The sequence below is a fragment of the Anarhichas minor genome, unplaced genomic scaffold (genome assembly GCF_050575085.1).
Source record: "Anarhichas minor isolate MPS153535 unplaced genomic scaffold, ASM5057508v1 ptg000024l, whole genome shotgun sequence".
Lineage (NCBI taxonomy): Eukaryota > Metazoa > Chordata > Actinopteri > Perciformes > Anarhichadidae > Anarhichas > Anarhichas minor.
Window position 1 is genome coordinate 12,004,106 of NW_027466470.1, and position 16,890 is coordinate 12,020,995.

A 16,890-nucleotide genomic window follows, 5' to 3' on the forward strand; every position below is an offset into this window, starting at 1 on the left:
GATTGTACTGCGGGACTTTTCTAATAGAATGCTTTTCCCCATTGTGTGATAATACTACTTTTTCTTAAGAGAAGAATCTGAATACATCTTCCAACACTAAAGACTGTCAGTTGATTTACAATAACTTTCACTTGAGTGAGTTTGAGCGTAGAGGTTAATTGCATGGCTTGCAAAAAAACAGCACACTAGTTGCTGTTCTAGAAGCTAGAGCCAGGCGTGTGTGCCAGGGTTATTTCAGATAAATGTTAACCACACTGGTGCACACACACACCAGAGCTGTGGGGGTGTGGGGTGTAAAGGGTTATCTGGCACTCGAGTTAACCACAGCTGTCAATGCATGGGCGGGAGTGTTTATTGCCCATGGGCGATGTACTGTCCAATAAAGCAATAGCGGTACAATCAAAGCAACAACATCCTTGTTTGCTGTTTGGTAACATCAGGATGTTGGCACAGTGGGTTATGCTGCCTCGCCGAGTTAATTCAACAGAGCAGAAACACATTCAGGCACAATAGAGTTTGATTCCCTGTTTATTCTGTGCCTTGGTGCTGAACGACCTAACTCATCGTGCCCCATATACTCCAGTAATTCCAACAAAATATCATCTATTTTGGTTTAAAATGAATGTTTAACCGTCTCGGATGTCGTCATCCTGAGGGTCAGACTGGTGGACAATACAGGTTATCTGTGTTTATGCCCCTGAGAGCTTCCATCTTAGCGTTCAAATGCCTTTATAGTCACCAAGGAGCTGTGCAGTCCTTATCTGCCTGCGTACTCACCCAGGAAGATTCATGAATCATGATAACGTGGAGATGGACTTCCCAGTCAAAGATTGCTAAGTCCTTGCTTGTCTTTTACAGTACCGTACAGTAGGATGATTTCATGATGCTCCACAATCCAGAGGAGAAACAGAGATCCATAATAGCACAAATCAGTCAAACTCTCTTTCAGTAGAGTTTTCATGGACTTGATGAAGTTGAGGTTCAGCGTTGGTTGGCAGTTTAAATCAGCACGGTGGAAAACAACCATTAGTGGTTGACATTGATGAAAGGTCACTGCTATCTCCTCTCACAGCACTCCACAATCACCAGGGTGCAGCTCACCGGCTTTAACCTTTCCCTCATTAAACTGAACCTGTATACAGAAAGGGTGGGAGTGGGTATCCTAGTTACCGTTTTTTACGACAACCCAAGGTTAGAGACATTTGCGTTTTTGTGACTCTGTTGACCTTCTGTGTCCAACACAGTTAATCACGTACTTTACTGGGCACACTTTCTGTAACAAGTGGCAAGATAACAGCAAGTGTGGACAAACCTCTGGACATCACATTTGTGTCCCACAGAAAGGCTAAGGCCGGGTGTCCGTCCCCGAGTATCAGTGCTGATACAAAACTTTGAGGAATTCCAACATGCTTTTCCAAAATAAACAAAAATCTCCAATTCAAAGTCTAACACCAAGCAGTCGTTCAGGAACTTTGTCTTAACGAAATAGTTTTAATTTCATTTAAAACCAAGAACTATAAGAACAAGATTACAAATCGTACCAGATATTTGATGCAAGCTTTTTGGTACTTGACTGTTTTCAATACTCAGTGCTTCAGCCACAGTAACCTCCTGGAGTCTTTTCATCACTTTAGTTTGGACTGAGACAAGCTAGCCGTTTCCCCCTGCGTCCAGCGTTAATGCTAAGCTATAAGCTAACTGACATTTGGAACGGACAAATATGAAAGTATTGGGACTAAATTCAGTCGGCTAAGATTATTTTTCTAAAATGTTGAGCTATTCCTTTAACTTTGTTTTACACATTCTAACACATTGGGGTGTAGCAGAAAACAACAACACCATATTGTTTGGTCATTTAAGTTTAACTTGGTATCCCGATAATTCACTGGAAAAGTGGGAGAACATTTCTGCTTCAGTGAACTAGCATCACTTCTAGCAGCGTAAGCCTCTGACTATAAGAGTCTAATCCGTTTTGGTTTGCTTGTATTGTCACTGAGGATATGCATCAGTCAGCTGTCGGCGTGTGGCACAATGGGGCTCCGGCAGCCCGGCCACTCGGGGCCTACAGTACATGTCACATCCTGTTTGATGTTGAGACTCACCCGACCCCGGTCTGGCACCAGTGTTGTCAGATAACCAAATGAGTTCACAGTGTTGGTGTAGCTTCTATACCTCTGTGAAACAAAGATCTGTTTTATAAGAAATAAACTTGTTTACATGCAGAAATGGTTGGAGGAAACGAAGCGGTCTAAAACAATTCTGTGTTTGAAGACAACAATGAGCTTCGAGATAGAAACGAGAAAGCTAGATGGTTCCTCTTTTCACTGATCCATTCAGCTCCTTCAGCCAAATGTTATTTGAATATTTTGGTTGCTGTGCGACGCACACACATCAACACAAACATCGGACGAATGAGGAAAAGATTCTTTTTTTTTTTTTACAGTTTCACGAAACTGTCATGATGAAATGGTGTGTGGTAACAGTTCTTCATCCATGTTGGATTCAAGTCAAACGTTGTTACCCCACTGTGAACAAAACTTGCCCTGTTTAGTTGAAAAATTCGCTGATAGCTGAACCACAATTGTTGCGTTGGGACATGTTATTAACAGTTGTGGCATTGAGCTCTTTCCTGATGGTTTTTGTACAAATGAGGAAATGTCACATCTTTTTTTACAGCTTCACAAAACTGAAATGGTGTGTGGGAACAGTCCATTATCCAAACCCACTTCCTTTTAATTCTGCAAAATGTACTAAAACTTTGATCAGCATTAACAAAACGTAGTTGTTGTGTTTGGACATGTTATTACCTGTTGTGGCATTAAGCTCCTGCCTGTATATGGTTTGGTTTCTGTAGGATGTGTGTCATCCTTGTACATAATATTTATGTTTAAACAGCCATGTTTCTCACCACCTCTCAAGCTAAGGAATCTGTACAAATAAACACACCGTCTGCAGGGAGACTACAGTAGGTGGATTCTGGGTGTGACTGGTGTGAGTGTGTCTTCAGGGTTGAACAGGGATTTGCTTCACAGCAGGTTCTGTGTAGAGTGGTGTCACGTGGCTGAGCTCTAGTAAATACGTGTTTGGTCTGTGTGCAATAGGACTGCTCGTCAGAGTCAATATTTAGCGTCCTCTCTTAGTGGTATTTGTGGTGTCCAATATTTTTTCCATATAAATCCTGTTGCTTCAGCATTCCAGGACAATGAGGGGAGGCACCTTTTCTGCAGTGTTTTTTTTAATATTGTTTCAGTCACACTTTCCTTTGAGCTGAAGACAAACAGACACACTGTTGATTCAACTGCTGTTTCATGAAGAAATATGACTTCATGGACTTTGTCCCTCCTAATCGGAACACTTTACAATCGGCACAGTAAATACAACAATGCGCGCAGAGCCAAGTTCACACAAACACTAAAAATTAAAAAAGCTAAGTGTGCTCCTGGATTATGCCAACACAATTTATACCACTTTTCAGGGGGAAAGTGCACACTAGCATCTCTATCATTGCTGCTCCTGTCGACCAATCAGTGTTCTCTCTCCAGACAGACCCATGAACAAACTGAGCACTCCCTCCTCCTCCTCCTCCTCCTCCTCCTCCTCCTCCTACTCTACTAGCCATTAAAACATAAAGACGCTCCACTCTCAGCCCACTCCCATATCTACAGCCTCTTCCAGCGGTTCTGTTCCTCTCTCCTCTGCGATTCATCTTGCAAACTGTGAGTTCGCGTAAGAATGCACCTTTTTTGTGACTTTGTGGACTTTGATTTTGATTTATGTGACAAGCCTTTTGAATCGTGCAGAATTCCTCAGATCGAGGCGGCACAGCTCGCGTTGCTCAATGATTCAATGATGATGTTTATTTTGCTCGTGTGTGTGTGTCAAGTTCAGTGCAGATTTTCAGAAGAGATTTTCCAGATGTGGAAAGTCTCCGTTCGTTTCTCCCCTCTGAGTCACAGCAGACAGCGAAAGCTGCGCGAAAACGGGAGATTAATCAGAAGGATTCCATATGTTATGGAAACACAGGCTGGTTATTGCATTGCTTATTATGGGGCAAATACTCTGTTATTTCCTGCTTTTTATGCAAAAATGCGAAAGGAGTGCAGGAAGCAGTTGTTTGGATGTTATGTAATACAAAAAAAGAAGGGAAAAAAAGAAGAAATTGTGCGAATAGCAAATGTTACATCAAATTAAAGCAACATTGCTTCTGTTCTTTTTTTTTATTCTTTGAAAGATGCACTTCTCCTACCTAAATAAGAGAAATGAGTTGTTAGTAATTAGTTACAGCAGTGTCATTAATGGTGCATCAGTAAACATCCATGGAAGTGATCTGAAGGTCTGTTCATGATGCAGCATTTACTGATCAGCCTCTTCCAGGATGTCCACTGGGTGTTTTCTCTCTGCCCTGAAACCTGAGCCGCTCATTAAACACACAGCTGAACAAACTCAACAGTAATATTACTCCTTTAGGTGATAATGATGATGCGTGGCTGTTTGGATTATCTGTGGTTGGTTTGATGTTTTAATATCTATCTGTAAATAACCCACCATGCACAATGAGCAGGTGTAGCGTTACAGTGCAGTATGTGGATCATAGGATGAAGCGGCCTATGGAGTGTAAGATCTGAGTCTTACAGAAGTGGACGACGCAAGTGTTTTGTCATTACAGTTGATAATCCTGCTGCTGCCAACCCCATTTGTAATCTAGCTCTTGTGTAATCGGGGAAAACGTAAATCTGCTTAATCTCTCACTCTCATCATAATCTGAAGTTTATGTCTGCTAAATTAAAACGTCCATCGACTCCAAAAGCCAGGTTCAGTGATACAAGATTACTTTATTGAAGCAGTCTGCTGTCATGCAGTTACCCAATTAGTTGTTACTCCGCTATAAACACACAAGATATGTGCAGTGGTTATCTCTCTCATATGAGATGTATGATTAACAGATTAATGATGGTTCAAAGTCCCTGCATCAATCTGGTTTCCATTATTTAAAGAAAACAGTTCAGACAAGTTGATGGTGTTAATAAGCTTTATTTTCAGAATTGAAGATATTATGACTTCTCTCTCTGATACTTTTAAATTAACAGGATCCACGAGACTTTTAATGAAAATTAACCTTGTTATATGTTTTGCGGCTATGTATTTAAAAAAAATACTTCAAGGGTTTTACTGACACAATTAGTAGGAGAATTTTCCAAACCCGTAGAAAAGCAATTTAATCCTCCAAATTATGTCCAAACTAAAGAAGAAGAGTAATAGTAATGCGTCAAATGCGTGAGTAACTGCTGCTGTCATAACTGATGTGACAGCAGCAGCAATACATGACTAAAAACCGGTTTAAGAACCAGTTTGTTTGGTTTAGTCTATACCTTCAAACGCCCAAACAAAGTGAGAGGCCGAACTGTCAACATAACACATGTATTTATAACCACTGTAGGGTTGTCTCTCCCAGCTGTTTTCCACATCTTTACAGATTCATATAGTTCCTGAAACACACAATGATGCCAAAATGATAACTTCCACACATTTTGTTGGTATGTTCTTTTCATTGTTTGCTGCATCTCTCTGTCTTCCTTTGTGTCCTTAGGTTGGGTCTGGATTTACAAAATTCCATTTGCAACAAGTTTTGCAATGCAAAAATATTAAAATCTCTCACCGTCTTTCTCCGTCACCCTCTGGCCTCTTGCATCTCCATATTTACTCTCTTCCTCCTTCTTTCTTCATGTCCACCTTTCTCTCAGAGCCATCATGGTTTCCCATAAGGAGTTTGTGGCTGCAGGGAAGCAGCCGGGGCTGCAGGTGTGGCGTATCGAGAACTTGGACCTGAAGCCGGTGCCTAAGGCCCTGCATGGCAGCTTCTTCACCGGGGACGCCTACCTGCTGCTCTTCACCACCTCAGCCCCTTCATACAACATACACATGTGGCTGGGTAAGACGTGGACACATAGTGTGCACCAGACTATGGTGCAGCATGTTAATAATTCCTATCTTTAACCACTAGAAATTAATATCTTTCTGTTTATCTTGCTTTATAAAAATGGTGTTGTCATGCTGTTTTCAAAACAGGAAACAGTCTTGCGTTGCATTTTTGAGAAATAATCACCAACACATTTGGTAGCAGAACTCATTTTACTGCAATGTGTTCTCAAAATGCTATTGCTTGGCCTCCCCAGTTATGTTTTGATAATTGTAATTTTATGGTTTCATCACTTCTCTGTTATATGATGTGCTGAGGGTTTCCTCAAAATCCTATTGTTTAAATGGCAATACAGTGTTGAATCTTAAAGTGGGTAAAAGTACAGCACTGTAACCACTTCCTTGTTGAAGTCAGTCACAAACTAAAGTAAAACATTAACAATTTAAAAAGAAAAGCTGATACACGAACAGTGCCTGCACATAGCACATAGTTCCTCATGTCCTTGCAACACTATAGCTGTGGTTTTGAAGTGGTTATAGAAAATAATAGTCATGTGACCTCAGCACTGAAACATCCTCTGCTGCATGAGTCGCTGAAAATTTCTTCTCTCGAAGTCACACCAGTTTGAGAAATTCTACCCTGCCACACAGCTCCCTCGCTGTGCCGTCTGCTCTCATTGAAGGTTCAGTTCAGGCCTTTACAGAGCAAACAAAGACACCAACAACGTTAAATCCTAAATTGGAGGCAAAGTCTTTTAATGCTCTGTACATTTTCAGTTAAATAACAATAACAGGGACTTCAATAAAGACGCTGCTCACTTCTGGAATACCCTGTATGCCACAAGAGACCGGCCCCTGCATGTTTGTAGTGTTTCCTGCCAATTCTCCTCCAGTGCCAGCACACAGACCGCTCTTTTAGTTCTCTTCCGCCATTGCTACTGCCTGCAAGACGTTGAAGTAGAAATAACATGAGAACATAATTAATCCCTCTGTCTGGGATCAATGTTAGTCATGAAGAGTCATGGAATAGGTGTGTTATGGGCCATCTGTCAGTAATAGCAGGATACAAAGTGGCTCTGCTGCAGATGTGGTTGATTCAAAGCCTCAAGTCCTGACTCAGAGGTCCCATAAGGTCACTGCAGAAACGTATGGGCTGCAGTTTGCTCTGCTAATGTAAAATTTACCGAATGCTCTTATGACAAACTCGACTCTCGAGCATCCGTGTGATGCAATTAGAGAATGAAAATAGCTGGGTAAAAGACGATTTGACTATAAATGTCTCTTTCCTGCAGGGGACTCGTGCTCGCAGGATGAGAGTGGAGCAGTGGCCATCTTTTCCACACAGCTGGATGACTTCCTGGGTGGTGGGCCGGTGCAGTACAGGGAGTTGCAGAACTCTGAATCCAACACCTTTCTGGGATACTTCAAGTCAGGAATCAAGTACCAGGTGAGCTTCAGCAAAGACAACTTTGGACTGGTGGTTTCGCTATCTGAGTGAAAATACTCTCGAGGACCTGGGGGGTCGGGTAAACATTATGCCTGCTAAACATCAGTGTGTTAGAGTTGTCATTGTGAGTTTAGCCTCACAGAGCTGCTAGCACGTCTCAAGTCTTGTTTCTTTTGAAATACTGCACATATTAACCTCTTTAGGCCTCTAGAAATTACTCAAATGAAAGTGTTTTAGAAGGTAAAATTCAAATTAACTGCTTACAATTAATACATATGCACCACGTGACGAGTGGCCACAAATAGACATTGCTGTGTATTAAAGATTTACAAGAAAAGAGGGTTGGGGCCATTGCTCTAGGTTAACGACTGCATAAATGAGTCAACTATAAAACAATGTTTCTTTTGTGTTGTCCGTCCGCAGTAAACTTCACTATTAAAATATAAAGTGAGCAATGAAGATTCTTACAGCATGAACAGTGAAAGTTATGATGACAAAACAATCTGTCTCAGGACTAATTATATCTACAGGGCTTAATGATTGTCGGCATTTCGTGAACTTTGCCAAACAGTGAAGCTGATGAGTCTGAAGTTCAGAGGGAACACAACATTTCCCGTTCGCTATACTGCCAGGGTGGGCCTGCCCAACTGACTGACTGTAACGGAGGCAACCACCCTGTTTAAAGGAGGACATTTTGAAAAACACAAGCGGCCCACTTTTTAATTAACCAGCCATCTGTTTCACATTGCCATGAAAACCATCCGAACCTCCTTCTGGCTCTAGTTGGATATAATTAGCCCAAAGTCTTGTTTACTGCTTTTGCAAAGTTGGAGGATGGAAACTCTGCTCTGCACATGTACAGAAACACAGTTCAGACACACAGTGTTCTTCAGAAAAAGAGCGACAGACAGAATGAAACCTCATTATCTCTTCATGCTTTTTGGTAACTCCACTGTTAGGAAACAATCCTGTCATTAAAATAAACAGAGACTGCATTGTTACCAGGGACATTTTTTTTACTGTGTCTCTCTTGAGAAAGATGAACAGCGTGACTGTGGTTTTTCAGATGCGAACAAGAATCTGTGCCTTTGTGGGTAAATGCTGAGCCCTCAACAGACATTTTAAAAACAAGAACTTCCCTCCTTGTATCTGTTCCCATTCAGTGACAATGGTAGATCTAAAGTGTTACATGATAAAAGTGTAGCGTATCAAAGCAGTCCCATTGCTTTTTCTGTTGTAGTTTCTGTTGCTCATCTGCAGTGAATCATTTGCATCCCTTGTAAATACCTGTTTTGTTTAATGGCTTCACTAAGGATGGCACATTACGAGACAATCCTGCCTTTCAGGTACACCACTGTTGCACAGAACAGACATGGTCCTCCTTTGCAAAAGCAGGCATCATGTCAGTTTCATTTTTGCCATTTGATAAGACTTATTGGCTTTGTTAGCTTTGATTCATAGTACACGCTAATCTCATTATTTGGCAGCATCATTTACAGCCTTTTGTCTTTAGAAGTTTTTACTGTGTTGTGTTAAACTAATTTCCCCCTCAACGTTAATCTCAGTGTCTCATGAAATCATCTGTGTCCATACATCCTGCCTCGGACCTCTCAATAGGGCATTTGTGACTGTTTGTCTGGTGGTTATAAACTTAAAAACTGTGCACATGATGTAAGATTTGTGCTGTTTTCTTCCTTTAACTGTGTTCATGTACATGTTTCAAATGAAGCGGCTTTTTTTTAAGGAAAATTTCCCCTTTACATAACCTCACTTAAATTATTATTTGTTGTCACAGAGAGGGGGCGTGGCCTCAGGTTTTCAACACGTGGTGACCAACGATACGAACGTGAAGCGCCTGCTGCATATCAAGGGTCGGAGGGCCATCAGAGCAACAGAGGTGGACATGTCCTGGGCCAGCTTCAACAAGGGAGACTGCTTCATTGTTGACCTGGGCAAGGTGAGCTGGGTTTGATCTGTTTTAGTGTGTGTATGTGTGTGTGTGTGTGTGTGTAAGTGTGTATGTATGTAAGTATATATGGGTGAACATTATATACGGTGTATATTACTAATACTTATTGTGTCCCTGGTTGTCACCAAATCAATCAGCACTGAAATCTAAGTGTAATAAGGTTCCTAACTTTAATGTCCATTTCCTGTCTGTCGCTCTCCTGCAGGACATCTATCAGTGGTGTGGCAGTGACTGTAACCGATTCGAGAGGCTGAAGGCCGCTGAGGTCGGCATCGGCATCAGAGATAATGAGAGAAATGGCAGAGCCAAACTGCACATGGTGGAGGAGGGGGAAGAGCCGGCAGCAATCATAGAGGTGACACACACACACACACACACACACACACACACACACACACACACACACACACACACACACACACACACTCTCCTCTCCTGGTATATCTCAGCCCCACATTGAAGATTTCCCTCCAAAGCTGATTACTTGTGAGCAGAAGCTATTAGTGTTATTGATGCTTTCACGGCCGGCCAGTGATTAGTCACCGTGGGAACGAGTGGACACAATGCTGTCCTTTGTAATGTGCTGCTCTTGTGCCAACTCTGTGCCAAGGCGGTATTGTAAACACTTCCTTTACAACAAGTGAGGAGGGTAAACTCCAGAGAGGCCTAATAAAAGAGAGAGAAGGGGGGTGGTTTAACATTTTTTAAATTCATCAAAATTGTTTTTAATCTGATAAAAAGCTGTAGAATGTAGTCTATGTAAAAAGTCACTGTCAAGGTTATCGTGTCTTTATCTGTGTAAAAAAAACCACAATTGTAACTTGAGGCACAAGTGATACTTATGAGAACAAGAGGAGAACAATAATAATCCCTCTGGTTGTGTAGGCTCTGGGGCCCAAACCCACCATTGCACCCGGTACTGCCGATGACGAGAAGGTGGACACCTCCAACAGGAAGAAGGCTGCCCTCTACATGGTGAGTGATGTAAGTGATAGCCCATTATTAAACCTTTTTTTCCCTGTACTGTGTATATATATATGTTATATATGTGTATGTTCGATATATATGTGACTTTAATTTCTGGTTGGGAAATAAGATTTCATAACCCACACTACGGAGGGATCTTTAACTAAAGTAGGATTTGAAATGTAGCCTAATAATTGTGCTGCAATCTTGTGCTACTGATTTGAATTTGAAAATCAAAACTTGAATATTATGTCCAATTGAATTACAAAGATGCCCGCATACTTTATTTATCCATGGATCTTTGAGTTACTGAACATCAGACAGTAAATCTTAAATAAATATGTTTGTAGCTCATATGATAGAGTCTACACTTCTACATTCGATAATTACAAATTACACCTAAAGAATATGCTTTTTCCCAAAATTACGTTTTAATATTGGAACAAATGAAGATGTTTTGAAGCTGTTGTTGAGGAAACACGTCCTCACTTATCGGTACACTTTGAGAGCAGAGCTGGTAGCTGACACTGTCTCTCTGCTTCGTAGATCTCTGACGCCTCTGGGTCGATGAAGGTGTCGGCCGTGGCTCCGTCCAGTCCCTTCAAACAGGCCATGTTGTCTCCTGAGGAGTGCTACATCCTGGACAACGGGGTGGACAAGAACATCTTTGTTTGGAAAGGTGCCTATACAGCTTTACAGACTCAATAACTGAGCATTATTCTGCAGAATTTCTAAGCATGCTACTTGAAAAATAATACTCATTAGGTAGTTCATGATTGGCTCTCGAAGTAGCATAAGAGTTGAATGTTTTTCCAAATGATGGCCTTCTCATTATGTCATGTCTTATCTATCTCCAACCAGGTCCCAAGGCCAACATGGCAGAGCGTAAAGCAGCCATGTCCGCGGGGCAGCAGTTCATCAAAGACAAGGGATACTCCAATAAGACACAGGTAAAGCTGACATGTGTCTTGCAGAAAAGCAGCGTCTTGTTTTCACATAATAAATTTCAATTTGACTGTTTTGAACTTCTATTATTAAAGAAATGTCACACTTTTAATGCCATGTCAAAGATGCAGGTAATTAAAAATCCCTCTTTCCCTTACAGATCCAGGTACTTCCTGCAGGAGCTGAGACGACTTTGTTCAAGCAGTTCTTCAGCGACTGGAAGGACAAAGACGAGACCACGGGCCCCACTAAGGCCTACTCCATCGGACGCATAGCCAAAGTGGACCAGGTGCCCTTCGATGCCTCCTCCCTGCACTCCAACAAGGCCATGGCAGCCCAGCACGGCATGGTGGATGATGGAAAGGGCAAGGTCCAGGTACGAATGGGTTTGAAAGCTTAAAAAAAGACCCAGATAAAACGGCGTGGTGAGGTAGGGAAAAAAATGGTTGTGGTTTGGCTTTCAGATTTGGCGTGTTGAGGGTGAAAAGGTGCCTGTGGATCCCTCCTCCTACGGTCACTTCTATGGTGGAGACTGTTACCTCATCCTCTACAGCTACAGACTGAGTGGCCGCGAGCAACACATCATTTACACCTGGTGGGTAAAAACAAAGATCCATACAAACACGTATGTGGTGTAATACAGTGGGAACTACAGGCTGCTGTTGAGCATGTACACACAGTTCCCCACCACGCCTAGTCTAAGACCTGCCCTGACTCTAGGAAAATCATTCAGACTGTGTGTGTGTGTGTGTGTGTGTGTGTGTGTGTGTGTGTGTGTGTGTGTGTGTGTGTTACTGTGTCAGGCAGGGGCTGAAGTGCACACAGGATGAACTGGCAGGTTCGGCGTTCCTCACAGTGAAGCTCGATGACTCAATGGGAGGATCCCCAGTTCAGGTGAGAGCTTGTGCGCTGATCCACCGCTCACCTTGACATCACATGTAAAAACAAGTTCAGATTCTGTACAGTCCCATGGTAACCCCCAGTAATTGACAAAAGACTTGATACCAGACTTGGCTGTGACTTAAGGGTATTAAAGGAATAATATAAATAATGCAATTATTTTTAATTAGGAACTTGGCAGAACTTGTTTTTAGTTGTTTTCTTGGGTGCTATAAAAGATGAGTTATAACAGAAGAGCATAATGTCTGGCTACCTCACAATAGCAGCACTGTGGAAAAACAGACTTTTAGTGATTATAAGGGTTCAGCTTCTCAAATCTATTAAACCAAATTATTACAGAGGATTAATTACAGCAGATCAAGACAAACAATCTCAGTCAAACAACCAGCAGAGGGCAGTGTCACTGTAATGTTCATATTTTGATACCACTCTACTGCACTCTCATACTTAACCACATAATATTTTCAGTATTTACAACATCTTCATTGCCATAACAAGTGATGCCTCATCACCAACTAAGATATGAAGGTTAAACTCCAAATTGGATCAGTTACTTCAAAAATAATTTCATTTATTTGATTGTTAAAGGCATCAAAACACAGGTAAAACTTGTGATTATTGAAAGGCAATCCCTCACCAACTATGACGACATATACCCCATGACCCCTTATAACAGTGTACAGGTTTTTTTTGTATGTTTTAGCCCATTTACTTCAAAGTAAATGTAGTTTAATCTGAGGTAGCGTTTGTAATCCATGCTGCTGTGTTTGAGAAACTTGAATGTACTTATTCCCTGATTCCACTCCAGGGATCCATTGATTTTTGCATTTCTTTAAGTATTACTCTGTATGAAAAGTTGTGCAATCCATCACAGTAAACATAAAGTCTGTTGTGACTTTCCAAATAAGTATTTACTTTAACTGCATTAGCTTGCTGTGATGTACATCAACAAAAAGTAATGCAGATGGGAATTTCAAATCTGATAATTGATTTTCAGATCATACAGAAATGAATGTCAACATACATTAAAGAAACTAAAAATGTATTGAATGCTTTCAATGATTAATTTTGTAAATATATGGGCATTGTCCTTTAGACATTCAGACTGTTGAGATTACTGTATATGCTGACATACAATATTTGTTTTCTTCACTTTATCACCTATAGGCTGAACTAGAATAGTCATGAGAGCCACTATTCTTCATGGTGACGTTTTTTTTAAATGTCCCCATCATAGGTGAGAGTGACCCAGGGTCAGGAGCCTCCACACTTGATGAGTCTGTTCCAGGGCAAACCCATGATCATCCACTTGGGAGGAACATCACGCAAAGGTGGACAGTCACAATCCGACAGCACTCGCCTCTTCAACATCCGCCAGAGCTCTTCCCGCGCTACCCGGGCTGTGGAGGTGAGCCGTCTGCCAGCACACAGACTCGTGTTGTCACATCCTCGATTTCCACCTCTTACCTGTCTCCATGTGTTCTCTCAGGTCGAGGTCTGTGCTTCCAACCTGAACACCAACGATGTGTTTGTGCTGAAGTCCCCGAGTGCCTTGTATGTGTGGAAAGGAGTGGGGGCCAGTGATGAGGAGATGGCGGCTGCCAAGCATGTGGAGGGCTTCCTGGGTGGCAGTCCCAAACATGTGTCCGAGGGCAGTGAGCCAGGTGGGTGTCCTCTGAAGACCAATATAGACTATTGTGTGTAATAATAGGTTTTTACTTCGGCTGATGCTATTAGCACCCAGGTGTCAGAGGCCAACAATTCTATTTGCACCCAGGCGGAACAGCCAATGTGGCTATTATCACCTGAGTGTATATAGCATGGCAGAGACAAGCACACACGTTAGATACTGTATGTGTATACATAGACTATTGTAGGCATATTTCTCCTGAACCCAACCAAAAAACGTTGTTGTCTAAACTTAACCAAACTGCGACTGAAAACTGAAAATAATAATTATTTTAAAAAACTGAAAATAATAAGTAAATGTAAAACTAGACTTCTCAAATGACATGAACTTAGGTCTCCTGGATGAAACTCCTGATTTTCACCCATTCATCCACCACAACCTACTCCCTATGAATACTTTGTCAATGTTTATACTAATATTTCTGTTACTACTAATAATAATTCTACTAATCTTTCGAAAGGCTAGCTAACTAATGCTTAAGTTAAGTTAAGTTACATATTCAACTTGGCTGGGTGTAAATAGCCGAATAGATGCCGTGTGACTATTCTCACCCGGTTGCAAAATAGTAATATTTACCTCCCCTGAAAATAAACTGGAACGATTAGTAGGGATGTGTTTTGCTTTGTTTGTCTGCCCTGGGATGATTAAAGAGGGAGGATGCGTCATCATACTCATTAGTCTAATGGCTGTGCAGTACTAAAGCCAAAAGTTATATCAAAATCAGTTGTACTTTATCAAAGTATTTGGACACATTTTGACATAACTTTGAAGATTAAAAGTAGCTCAACTCTGTTTTGTTGCAAAACAAACGTCACTGATTGTCCTGGTCTGATGATGCATTTGAGAGCTGACTGGCCCAAAGAGCAGCAGCATCACTCTTTGAAGGAGGTCGTTATTCACTTCCTGATTAAACAAACAAAAGCACCAAATGTTGTATTGTCTTCTCTCTCAGGTGATTTCTGGGCTGCTCTTGGCGGCAAGAAGGATTATCAGACCTCCAAGAGTCTGCAGAACATGGTGAACGCCCCGCGTCTGTTTGGCTGCTCCAACAAAACTGGAAGACTTAGTGTGAGTGAAACGAGTGACGAGCACAATTTGTTGTTGTTATCGAGGCTCGTATGCTCCAGATGTGGAACACTTTATTTTGGTTTAGCCTATCAACGCATTTAGACTGAATTTTCTTCTGCTCCGTCTATCAGGTTGAAGAAGTACCAGGGGACTTCAATCAGTCAGATCTGGCCATTGATGATGTCATGCTCCTGGATACCTGGGACCAGGTAACATGAGCCCTCTGTCTTCATCATTAGAGCTTGCAGAAACATGTTTAATGTGTGGAATGCCTTTATGGAGTTCAGACTCCACAGACTCCACAAAGGCATAGATACTCTTAAAACTCTGCATAGCTGGGCACTATTTGAATGGTTGAATGTGTTTCTTTTCCCTGCAGATCTTCCTGTGGGTTGGCAAAGAGGCTAATACAGAAGAAACGACAGGAGCTCCCAAAATAGGTTTGTTGCTTGAACCCTAAAGAAAGAAACATATCGTCCACACAGATCATACTGTCTCGTTTCAGATACTTGTTGCTAGAAAGCACTATAGAGTCATAGTATTTAGTTACAGTATTTCAAGAATTTTTAAAGTCTGTTGTGAAAATTTCCCATGCCCTTCTTAAATCATCCTTTCAGGGTGTCACAAAAAAGTGTGCTACTGTATTATGTCTGTCAAACCTGGATAGTAGGCATCTTCATTAAAACATGTTATATGTTCACTAATCCCAGAGACTTACAGGGCAGTTAGCGACCTGTTTTTTTGTGTTCCTGGGCACATTTTTCTTGGTGTCCACCACAAGTTATGAAACCGTGACAATATATAACATTGTATTAATGAGGACAATTTTAAAAAAGCATAATATTGAGCTTGTAAGGTCTATTGTACATACATGCATGATTATATTTTTGCCTGCTATGTAATATTCAGCTACAACATCTTAAAGCTGCACTGATCAATATTTTTATATCAACAATGTGTAATGTGAGAGGTGACACAGAAAATGATCACCCGACTCTGCAGTTCCCCTCAGCTCTAGGGAGCTTTTTAGCATCTTTGGGATAATTTCCTGTTTTCAAAGTCTGTTGTCTGTGAGACTATTACATATTCTCACTTTCTGTCACTAAGACTGTATTTCCATCTATCAATCCCTCTGTCTACTTCTTATCATGCAGCAAAAGACTATGTGGACTCAGACCCGTCTGGTCGCAGAGGACTGCCCATCACCACCATCAAACAGGGAGCAGAGCCTCCAACTTTCACTGGCTGGTTCCAGGCCTGGGATACCAAGATGTGGGAGACTGATCCACTGGACAGAATCCGTGCCCGTTTCCAGTAATAAAACGAAAGGCTCTTTCTACCAGTCTGACTCCTTGGCTGTCCAGCATCTCTTAATGCAACTTCATTTATCTTACCTCCAATCCCTAAGTGCCAAAACCAATGTTATCACTGTTATCAGGTTGAATGGCTGCCTCTATGCCTTGGTCACGGTGCAGCACATCGGACTTCATAAACAGGAATGCATCACATCGGTAGTCAAATGACTTCCTGTCGCAACAATATCTTTAATTGATAGTGATTTGTTGATCTGTTGCATCCAGCAGCACGTCTTTATCTAAGCCGCCTATATGAATAGAAAGGAAGAAAATAGGAAAGGAAGCCATTTTAGACAGCTGGAGATATCCTCTGTTTCTCTCTGCTCTCTTTCACTTCAGAAGACGGCGTCATGCTTTCCTTTCTGCCTGTCTCAACAGCCTTGTTTTTCATAATGAACTAGCATGTCAGAAACAGTTCACTCCATTACTACGTGGTGTTTACATGTGTTTTATCGTTGGTACTGGAATGATGTACACTTACTAGAAATTGCATGTTGCTTTTTTTAAAATCATATTCTGTGCTTGTGAATTTTTAAAAGGCGTACAGCGGTATGTGCGCGTGTCCGTTGTCTTTATTACTTGATCCTGAAATGCTCACGTGGAAGGCTTTAAATAAAACTCCAAGTATTTCAAA

General features: G+C 41.5%; 1 protein-coding gene across 3 annotated transcripts; it reads left to right on the top strand.

Annotated features, from left to right (window-relative positions):
• The first annotated feature begins 3,606 nt into the window (after positions 1-3,606).
• Positions 3,607-16,890, top strand: scinlb (scinderin like b). 3 transcript variants are annotated; one of them, XM_076098087.1, is made up of 17 exons: positions 3,607-3,716; positions 5,742-5,929; positions 7,209-7,363; positions 9,159-9,320; positions 9,538-9,687; positions 10,218-10,316; positions 10,845-10,977; positions 11,160-11,248; positions 11,404-11,619; positions 11,708-11,838; positions 12,047-12,137; positions 13,381-13,551; positions 13,633-13,807; positions 14,786-14,901; positions 15,033-15,110; positions 15,281-15,341; positions 16,056-16,890. In XM_076098087.1, exons 2-17 carry the CDS (start codon positions 5,749-5,751, stop codon positions 16,217-16,219), a joined length of 2,172 nt encoding a protein of 723 aa, XP_075954202.1. In that variant the 5' UTR covers positions 3,607-3,716; positions 5,742-5,748; the 3' UTR covers positions 16,220-16,890. The 3 variants fall into 3 exon arrangements, with proteins under 3 accessions (XP_075954202.1, XP_075954204.1, XP_075954203.1); XM_076098089.1 differs by having other exon boundaries at positions 10,218-10,307; XM_076098088.1 differs by having other exon boundaries at positions 3,639-3,726.

Bases quoted from the DNA above. Each gene is read 5' to 3' on its own strand.
- scinlb (XM_076098087.1), top strand. From the start codon at position 5,749: ATGGTTTCCCATAAGGAGTTTGTGGCTGCAGGGAAGCAGCCGGGGCTG. The intron at 7,364-9,158 runs GTGAGCTTCAGC...TTGTTGTCACAG, and splicing joins AGTCAGGAATCAAGTACCAG to AGAGGGGGCGTGGCCTCAGG. The intron at 11,839-12,046 runs GTGGGTAAAAAC...TTACTGTGTCAG, and splicing joins CAACACATCATTTACACCTG to GCAGGGGCTGAAGTGCACAC.